The sequence below is a fragment of the Schistocerca serialis genome, chromosome 12, assembly GCF_023864345.2.
Source record: "Schistocerca serialis cubense isolate TAMUIC-IGC-003099 chromosome 12, iqSchSeri2.2, whole genome shotgun sequence".
NCBI classification, from domain to species: Eukaryota; Metazoa; Arthropoda; class Insecta; order Orthoptera; family Acrididae; genus Schistocerca; species Schistocerca serialis.
The window spans coordinates 69,662,528-69,673,578 of NC_064649.1; the positions used below are offsets into that span (position 1 = coordinate 69,662,528).

The 11,051-nt window shown below is 42.9% G+C and overlaps 1 protein-coding gene across 1 annotated transcript in view; it reads left to right on the plus strand.

Moving 5' to 3' along the window:
- Nucleotides 1-7,049, plus strand: part of LOC126427938 (insulin-like growth factor-binding protein complex acid labile subunit) — a 225,304-nt gene extending 218,255 nt beyond the window's left edge. Inside the window, exon 10 of the mRNA XM_050089830.1 lies at nt 6,564-7,049. Coding sequence (XP_049945787.1) covers nt 6,564-6,736 — 173 coding nt within the window. The 3' untranslated portion in view covers nt 6,737-7,049. The remainder of the gene's footprint in view (nt 1-6,563) is intronic.
- The last annotated feature ends 4,002 nt before the right edge of the window (nt 7,050-11,051 follow it).

Consider the following 11,051-nt stretch of genomic DNA (forward strand, 5'->3'; position numbering starts at 1 on the left):
ACAGGCAACAGAGCATGCACAATGTCGGCACTAGTACAGTGTATATCCACCTTTCGCAGCAATGCAGGCTGCTATTCTCCCATGGAGACGATCGTAGAGATGCTGGATGTAGTCCTGTGGAACGGCTTGCCATGCCATTTCCACCTGGCGCCTCAGTTGGACCAGCGTTCGTGCTGGACGTGCAGACCGCGTGAGACGACGCTTCATCCAGTACCAAACATGCTCAATGGGGGACAGATCCGGAGATCTTGCTGGCCAGGGTACTTGACTTACACCTTCTAGAGCACGTTGGGTGGCACGGGATACATGCGGACGTGCATTGTCCTGTTGGAACAGCAAGTTCCCTTGGCGGTCTAGGAATGGTAGAACGATGGGTTCGATGACGGTTTGGATGTAGCGTGCACTATTCAGTGTCCCCTCGACGATCACCAGTGGTGTACGGCCAGTGTAAGAGATCGCTCCCCACACCATGATGCCGGGTGTTGGCCCTGTGTGCCTCGGTCGTATGCAGTCCTGATTGTGGCGCTCACCTGCACGGCGCCAAACACGCATACGACCATCATTGGCACCAAGGCAGAAGCGACTCTCATCGCTGAAGACGACACGTCTCCATTCGTCCCTCCATTCACGCCTGTCGCGACACCACTGGAGGCGGGCTGCACGATGTTGGGGCGTGAGCGGAAGACGGCCTAATGGTGTGCGGGACCGTAGCCCAGCTTCATGGAGACGGTTGCGAATGGTCCTCGCCGATACCCCAGGAGCAACAGTGTCCCTAATTTGCTGGGAAGTGGCGGTGCGGTCCCCTACGGCACTGCGTAGGATCCTACGGTCTTGGCGTGCATCCGTGCGTCGCTGCGGTCCGGTCCCAGGTCGACGGGCACGTACACCTTCCGCCGACCACTGACGACAACATCGATGTACTGTGGAGACCTCACGCCCCACGTGTTGAGCAATTCGGCGGTACGTCCACCCGGCCTCCCGCATGCCCACTATACGCCCTCGCTCAAAGTCCGTCAACTGCACATACGGTTCACGTCCACGCTGTCGCGGCATGCTACCAGTGTTAAAGACTGCGATGGAGCTCCGTATGCCACGGCAAACTGGCTGACACTGATGGTGGCGGTGCACAAATGCTGCGCAGCTATCGCCATTCGACGGCCAACACCGCGGTACCTGGTGTGTCCGCTGTGCCGTGCGTGTGATCATTGCTTGTACAGCCCTCTCGCAGTGTCCGGAGCAAGTATGGTGGGTCTGACACACCGGTGTCAATGTGTTCTTTTTTCCATTTCCAGGAGTGTACATCCGGTATTATGCACTCTCCATCTGCACAAACTGAAGAGCACTTTACCCTATGTCCTGAGTGGTTTGATACAGCATGCTACAGCTCCCTCTCTTGTGTCACCGTCTTCATCTTAGAAAAGCACTTACACTCAATGCCCTCAAATGTTTGTTGTGTATATTCTCTGTCTTTCACTACAATTTTTGTCCACTAAAGCTCCCTCTTGTCGTTTCCTGCTTCCTTAACACGTAAGCTGTCAACCTGTTCCTTCATTTAGTGTTCTTCACATATTCATTTCATCGCCTATTCTGTGTAGAAGCTCCTGATTCCTCATCGTATTAGTGCACCTAATCTTGATCATCCTTCTCTAACACAACGTATCATACCGCTCGATTCTCTTCTGTTATGCTTTTCCTCCTTTCCACTACCACATCCAAATGTACTTCCACAGAAATTACTTCCTACCATTAAGGCTTATATTTGATTCTAATAGATCTCCTTTGGCCAGGACTACTCTCTTTGTCAATGTTAGTTTGTTTTTTAATGCCCTCTCTTCGTTGCTTCTCTTGTTTTGCTTCCAACGTATCAGAATTCCTTTCACTTTGTCTACATGTAAACCCCAATTTGGGAAATAAGTTTATCACTACTTTCCTGTCCTCTACTATTCAATACTTTCACCTTTCTTATGTTCACTCTCAATCCTTACTCTGAGATTGTTATATTATTAGTTCCATTCTACTGGTTCTGTAAATCTTCCTCAGTTTCATTGTTGACAGCAATCAGGGAATTCTACCTCTGAAATAATTTCATCATGAATGTTAATCCCACTTATGAACCCTTCTTTTCTCCGTCACTGTTTCTTGGAAAGGACGTGCACTCTTACGCCAGACTTAATTGCAATAAGTTTGCCAACATAGTTCCGATGCTCAGAAATGTAAAACTGTTTACTTCACAGAGAGAAGAATGTAATATCGAACGGTTAAAATACGAACGTCTCACAATTTCGATCAGTGAACTAATGGAAACACCTGGGTCCAACAGTTTGTAGGGGTATGAGACGTAACGATCACAAGGGATCAGTCGAAGCTAAAACTTTTGGCAGACTCCGGTTCATTGGTAGAATACTAAGGAAATGTAACCAGCTTCCAAAGAACATTTCTTATAAAGCACGCAGTCCATTCTAGAATACTGCTCAGATTTGGGACTCGTACTACATAGGAATAACAGGGCATATTAAATACACAGAAAGAAAAGGAGCACGAAAGGTCACAGGTTTGTGCGACTTGTAGTATTCCCTTTTCAAGGACAGATACGTATTTTTCCCAGTTTTTATAACTTTGTTTCCATTGTACTTTTGCGTTATTTTATCTTTCTACATGTATTTCTCCGCACTCAGTACAGAATAAAGAATTTGGCCATTCGTTACCTCATACGAAGGGATGCACGTATCATCTCGTAGATGGTTGAATATTACATGACAGTTCGAACATCTTGCCACTTACTTATCACGTACGTGGTGGTTGGATGTACGGGGTGATCAAAAAGTCAGTATAAATTTGAAAACTTAATAAACCACGGAATAATGTAGATAGAGAGGTAAAAACTGACACACAAGCTTGGAATGACATGGGGTTTTATTAGGATGGCGCTCCACCCCATATTGCTAGACGCGTGAAAGATCTCTTGCGCGCGTCGTTTGCTGATGATCGTGTGCTCAGCCACCACTTTCGTCATGCTTGTCCTCCCAGGTCCCCAGACCTCAGACCGTGCGATTATTGGCTTTGGGGTTACCTGAAGTCGCAAGTGTATCGTGATCGACCGGCATCTCTAGGGATGCTGAAAGACAAAATCCGACGCCAATGCCACACCATAACTCCGGACATGCTTTACAGTGCTGTTCACAACATTATTCCTCGATTACAGCTATTGTTGAGGAATTATGGTGGACATATTGAACATTTCCTGTAAAGAACATCATCTTTGCTTTTCCTTACTTTGTTATGCTAATTATTGCTATTCTGATCAGATGAAGCGCCATCTGTCGGACATTTTTTTGAACATTTGTATTGTTTTGGTTCTAATAAAACCCCATGTCATTCCAAGCATATGTGTCAATTTGTACCTCTCAGTTTACATTATTCCGTGATTTATTCAGTTTTCAAATTTATACTGACTTTTTGATCACCCGGTATAACGGCAGTACGCACAACGTTGCGGGTGAAGATACACCAGTTTATGGTAATTTCACCATCCTGTTTGTATGCTGGTTTGGTGAAGTGTAAGTGTAATGATTACACGTTGTTCTCGCGTCTTAACGTTATGCACTTCTTTTTTATGCACATCCCTTATGTATACAGTGGAACGTTCTAAAAGGACTGGATCTGAGCGCGTTCTACACATTGGGTTAGAGAGTGCACATAATAAAAAGAAAACAGAGCTTTCACAATATTAAATATATTGGGACATTCTAATTTGAATCTGACAAAGTGAAGTGCTTTCAAAAGAGAACAATATTGTAATTAGTGCCTCTAAGATGGACGACTCATTCTGTGACATTACCTCATTTAATAATTAAATTCTGCTTTGGATTTTCTGCGTATACATCGATACTCCGCGAGCCACCGTACGGTGCGTGGCGGAGGATACCCTATACCATTACTGCTCACTTCCTTTCTTGTTCCAGCCGCAAGTAGGGTGAGGCAAAAACTGCTGTCTGTCTGCCTCCTCCGTATGAGCCGTATCTCTCGCACCTTATCTTCGTGGTCCTTACGTGAAATGTATGTTGGCGCCACTAGAATCGTTCTGCAGTCAGCTTCAAATGCCGGTTCTCTAAATTTTCTCAACAGTGTCTCTCGAAGAGAACGTAGCCTTCCCTCCAGGGATTACAATTTGAGTTCCCGTAGCATTTCCGTAGCACTTAAGAGTTGTTCAAACCTACCGGTAACGAATCTAACAGTCTGCCTCTGAACTGCTTTCATGTCTTCCTTCAATCCGACTTGGTACGTATTCCAAACACCCGAGCAGTACTCAAGAGTAGATCGCACCAGCGTCCTATATGCGGTCTCTTTTACAGGTGAACCACTTGTGGGGCGGCGAATAATTTGTACAAAAAAAAATATAATTGCTGTATAAATGCTTGCATGTTGAATCAGTTTCTGGCTTTTAGAATGTTGTTAATGCTGTCTTTCGCCGTTCTCAACACTGGGTCTCTATTTACTTTTTAGCACCCAGAAAGTGCTTTAACAAAACGTGGACCCAGTAATTAGAGATCCTAGTGCCCACTTCATCTGAGAATACCATTATAGCTGCAGCTTATAGCTCTGAGGAATTAGGAGATTGTCCGGGATTTCTAATCAAAAACGGTTTTCCAAAATAGTTGAATATATTCTGAAATTCACTGATAAAAAACACAAGTATCCCTACAACCTAACTAACAGAGCAGTTCAGAGTCTAATGCGCTGATGCAACTATAAATGTCCGAATTAAATGTTAAAAAGAATGCTCGCCATAATTTGATGAGAATATTTCATCAAACGCCACGCTAAATAATTGGTAGAATGTCTGTCCCGCGACGGCACGTGAAAATACGACAATGCGCAAACTGAAGCTAGATAATGAAAATCATCCCAGAATTAACACTTCATTTGAAATGTTTTCATGGTTCCGCGTATCTCTAGTAACTTAATACGGCACCCGAGGCTGCTTGTAGCAGTGATACCGATGCGACGCGACTCCCGACACAGATGGCATGTTATTCAGCGTCTGGAGAGAACTGGGGCCTTGCTTCCTCGCGCAGCGTTCTTATATATAAAGCCGCGGTGCGGACGGCTAAGGGAACGCCTGATCAAATCGGCTCTCCCGACTAGCCGCTGGGCTAGTAACGCACCACTTCAAGTTACATAATAATTTATAGCTTCTTTTGCTGATGGCCGATGATGCTCTTAATTTAAACGTGCATTCAGCACGCAGGTAAGTATTATGCGCAGATATTTAATCGATTTAAGTGTCAAGCAGGACACTGTGTCCGAAAATTACAGGTTTGTCCTTCCTACTCATGCGCATTAACTTTCATTTTTCCACATGTAGGGCTATCTGCTTTTCATTACACCAACTGGAAATTGTATCTAAATCTACGTCGATTTTGTAGTGTACCAAGGAATTTCATGAAATTTTAATATTATTCTGGGTGTATGAAATTCTGTGAAAATTATTTTTCAGTATTCGTATATGTATGCCTAGTTACAACAAGCTTGAGAATGACGTATGTTCCTAAAGAGATTGTGGAATAATTTTGTAATCATCTTCATTACAGTCCTTGGACGAATATGTAATCATTTCATTACTGCGACAGCAATGCTAAAGAGAGAGGAAGTGCTAAAATTCTCTTCTCATAATATCGTAGCAAAGACTTTCCTCTGAACTTGAATAATGATGACGAAACCAGCTGCGCCAGCCGCGATGGCCTAGCGGTTCTAGGCGCTTCAGTCCAGAACCGCGCGACTGCTACGGTCGCAGGTTCGAGTCCTGCCTCGTGCATGGATGTGTGTGATGTCCTTAGGTCAGTTAGGTTTAAGTAGTTCTAAGTTCTAGGAGACTAATGACCTCAGATGTTAAGTCCCATACTGCTCAGAGCCATTTGAACCATCTGAATCCAGCTGCTGTATTTCAATCTAACTTCGTTTGTTCTTTTTAAAACATGCTGTTTCGACTCCACATGGTGTCATCTTCAGGTGCCAAATGCAGCCTGTCATCCACAACAGTTTTCATGTGCGATGAACAGAATCCTATGCAGCGGGCCAAAATTAACTACATTCCGTACCTTCCGTGTCTGGCTACAGTCGGACGTAATGGGTTACCAGGGATTTTCCTCTCAACATATGTCACACAATACCGGTTGTCTGCAAAATAACCGGTTTCGCAATTAACAGCAAAAAAAAAAAAAAAGCTTCAAATGGCTCTGAGCACTAAGGGACTTAACTGCTGAGGTCATCAGTCCCCTACAACTTAGAACTACTTAAACCTAACTAATATAAGGACATCACACACATCTATGCCCAAGGCAGGATTCGAACCTGCGACCATAGCGTCGCGCGGTTCCAAACTGTAGCACCTAGAACCGCGCGACCACCCCGGCCGGCAATTGACAGCGGTTGTCGCACTCCGACAAATGAATAGGTCTACGTACGAAGAGGTTTCAGACCATATCCCACATGCGTGGGTCTAAATGTGATAACTGAAGCACGTTTGTTTTCCGCATGATGACTGGAGGATCGCTGTGTTCCAGGGCTGACTCTGGAGGGCAATCCGTGGACGTGCGACTGCGCGCTGGAGCCGCTCTTCACCAAGATCCGCAAGCACGGCATCGTGGTCAGGGCCGACCCTGCCATCTGCGCCAGCCCTTTGGACCTTAAGGGCAAGGAGGTCCTCAAGGTGGTGGGCGAGCTGCAGTGCGGCTGAGATGGCACCGGCGCCAACAACGCAGGCTCGGCGCAGAGTGAGGGAACTGCCTTTAATTCATCTCCACAACACACCACACTCCACTCCACTCCACTCCACAACAGCACACTACCAGCTCCACTCAAGCGACTGTTGCATATAGTACGCATTATTATACTAGGTATAGCCGTACACCTTACACTACCAACTGCACAGAATCAACTTTTCTATATAGCATGTACCATTGTATATTGTATTACATCATATGTAAGTATACATACCATACAATACATACAGCTCTCCATCACAAAAGACTATCCACTGCATGGAAAGGACTGTCTCATATATATATATATATATATATATATATATATATATATATATATATATATATATACTGTCTCATATATATATATATATATATATATATATATATATATATATGGTATGGATGGTCCTGCTGAGTCCTGCCGACTAGTGAAAGCCTTCATTGTACAATATATATATAGGGTGTAAAACAATGATGTTTATGTTGTTTTAGAAATTTGGAAGATTGGAGAGGACGAAGTTTTGGACGTTATGATGTGAGGTCTCTGTAACCCGAAAAGTGAATTTAAGTTTCTGCAGCACCATGCACTTTCTCCCCCCCTCTCACCCCTCCCGCCGTAGGCTAAATGAAACATCAGAATACTGTGTGTGTGTAAAACATCTTGATATGAGATAAAGTCAAATACTGTAAACGATATCAGTGCCTTCACTACGGTAGCCTAAACGTTCAAAGTGACGACTATCAATCCCCTTACATAATGTGGAAAGACGAACCATGTTCCCCCTGATTCTCTATAGAATTCTGCACTCCTGTCTGAGGGTATCAACCCATTGACTTGCCAGTATTTCTACCCATAGCCGACCCTATATTTACTATTTAAGTTTACGAAAATCATCATATTTTTTCCTACACGCTTTCCTCAAATTTATATAATTTTTTTACAACAATTCTTTATAAATCTATGCTTATCATTTGTTGAAGTGATGATGAGTGACGATGTTATTGTTTCAGAATATTTTGTTGGCGTGCTACACCCGAAAAAATATAGGCATGTGCAACGGCACTCAACATTTATCACACTCACACCATGCACCACTTCTCTTCTCCCTTGCTTTCCACACTGCACAATTTCTGGTGCGCCTTTCTTTGATGGGAAAGGGGGGGGGGGAGGAGGAGGAGGGGGTCGGATAAAACAAACAAAAGCTGAAAACGATTGTTTATAAATTTTTCATTTGTGTGACCTTATTATCCATAGTTGCTTTATAGTTACAGAGGTTATTTTCCTTCTGTTGTTGCAAATACAAGAATTTTTTTTCCTCTAGACGTGTTTCGCTTTCATCAGTGGGGGTGGTTTCAACTTGATTTCGCACCTATATCTGGAAATACCGTCGTTGGTACGCGAGAGACCAAGCGGAAATCACCACCACTGATGATGCTTTACCTCAATGAAGCGAAACGCGTCTTTTGAAAAACACACGCATTTTCTTGTAGTTGCAGCTGCAGAATGAAAATGCCCTCAGGGATTGAGTAGCAAAATATGAAAAGAAATAATGTTATACACCACTAAATAGAACGGTTTCTCAGCTTCCCAGAGATAAATAACATGTCATGCCATCTATTAACAGAGAAGTAGAAACGAGAGAAGCTGTAGTCAGTAGAATAATAAGGGACTTCAAACATGTGACTGACTGTGAGCCGGCTGTGTCAGCAAATGGGTTAACATGTGCTTAGTAAGCTCAGATACCGTTTCTGCTGGTGTTGTGTACACACATGAGACTTTACATAGCCCCGAAAAAAAAGAGGGGTGATGTCAGGTTAGTTCACAGACAAAGGGACTGAACATTCGGTTACAAATACTCTCTGGCTGAAGTTTCATGTGAGATATGCCATGGCCTGACGACATAAGTGTGGTGGAGAACCTTCATTCTGAAACCACAAAGCAGTTGCAACTGCACGTTCTCCACTAGTTCAGGCGAGGCATTGCACTATTCAAAACAACCTAGTAAGATGTGTAGTCCAATAAGGCGATCTCCAAGAATCACAGCCCAAGTATTCACTGAGAATCTCACCTGACAACTTCTCGTACAGGTAGTGCATGGACTTTCAGCAGCCCATTGATGGCGGTAGAAAATTTATTTCTACCTTCAGGGTCTTTATATATCAAAAGGCTCAAAATTTCCTCCTCTGCAGTCTCTCAATTCCTTAAAACGTCAATCTGTTATACCCTGTATACAATTACTTTCCTTGCATTACCTCATTTCGAGCTCATGACGACGCGCCACATAACAAATATTTTAGACCGCTGCATATTATCCTTGTTTCATAGGTGAATAAGATTTTAGTTGAAGAAACACAGTGATTTGGACAGTATTCAGCGTACATGTTGTACACACGGTGCTCGTGTAATTTTTTCCCATTGTTTTGTTACAGTGAGTGTAATTATTGACTGACTTGTGTAATGTAAGATAAAATGTGAAGGTTATTTATTTATATGTATTTGTAAATAAAGCAACATAAATCTAATATATTTGGTGTGTATTTATCTGAGACTTTCTGTTTGACCTATATTAAAGTAAGATAGGGGAGATGGGAGCATAACATTTTGAGCTTGTCGTATTTACGAGTACTTTCATCCGCTGTTGAATGTGTGGAGACAAACTGAAAATTTGAGTCACAGTAGGACACGAATCACGAGTTCCTGGTGCTTATCTTGAGCAAACGCACAGCCATTTGGTTGCGTGGACACTCTTCTAGACCTCAGCCAAACGCAACTGGTTTCGTAAAGTAGGAGGCCAAGCTTCGAATCCTGTTCTGACAAAAATTTTCTTTCTTGTATACTCGACCAGTGCCGTTTGATACCATAGTATCTTGTACAACTCATGTCATCGATTCCATGGTTTTCAGACCACTGTCATGGAATGGATCAAATGTTTTCCCTCATTAATGCTAAATTTCGGCTGTGTAGCTACTTTCAAATGAAATACCTAAGAGATACTACATTGTTAAAATACAAACAGGAACAACCCTTGGACATTTAGTTGATAGAATACAAAGAGAATATACAATGCGCAGTATAGTAAATGGACTTACCTTTGATAAGTGAAGCGTTCATCATGTCCCATAATGGTAAAAGAGATGCTGGGTATTTGTGTGGAATGCAATAAAATTAATCATCGACAGGATTAAAATACTGTGTATACAGGAAAGGAGAACATTTCATAATAAACCATTGTACCGCATTATGGTACTTTACAATGAAAGACATGATTGAAGACCTAATGCAAGGCGGGTAGAAGAAACTAGAAAATACACAAGGCCAATGAGGGTGCATATAGTTCGTGACATTACTTCATAATCGACTATAAACGCAAAATTGGTTAATGACACCTAGCAAGAAATTCTTTGGCATTAGCCAGAATTTATACCATGTGAATTACATATTTTGCTTATATATAAGATATATTCATTACAAATAGCACAAAATTGATCATAGCTTGTTGATTCCATTGATACAACGCTTCCGATATTGTGCTTTACGTTTAGGGGAGAGTATTGTACATGGCAAACTTTTCAGAGTTTCATCTTCATGTAATAGAAGATAAACGTATTTTATTATTCTATTTTGAATTGGAACCATTTACTTTATGTGCGCCGCAGTCTTTTTCTGAAATTACCACAATTAGTCTGCAAAAGTAGGGTGTTTCCAAATGTGAAAACTGTTCTAATGTAAACCATGGTCATGCTCCTCGGAAAAAAAATTGTATAAAAATTTAAAAGTGTTGCAGGTGAGAAAATCAGTATGGTGCTTCATATGGACGGGAAACGGCTACAGTCCACATTTAAGTCAACTCTGTCTGTTTGACAGGTTCTACTGTACTGGGCGATTTCGGTTGTTCATTACAGACAAACTGTAGACATTGCGCATGTCACAGGACAGAGAAAGGTTCAAAGTTTCGACATAGCTGCCCTGTTGATAGTTTGTAGAAGCTTGGCGACTACATCACAGGAGAAGTTACAACGTGTGTTGGAATTTACTTAATGTCAGTCCGTTGCACAAGCGTAACGTGCATTCCGTCGTATATTCAAGAAGATGCTGTCTCTGCACAAGATTTATGACTAAAAACTAAACTCCACGCGAACAGGTCATGAAGGTCCAACTGTACCGACCGGCCGCCGTGTCATCCTCAGACCACAGGCTCCACTGGATGCGGATATGGAGGGGCACCTGGTCAACACACCGCTCTCCCGGCCGTATGTCAGTTTACGAGGCCGGAGCCGCTACTTCTC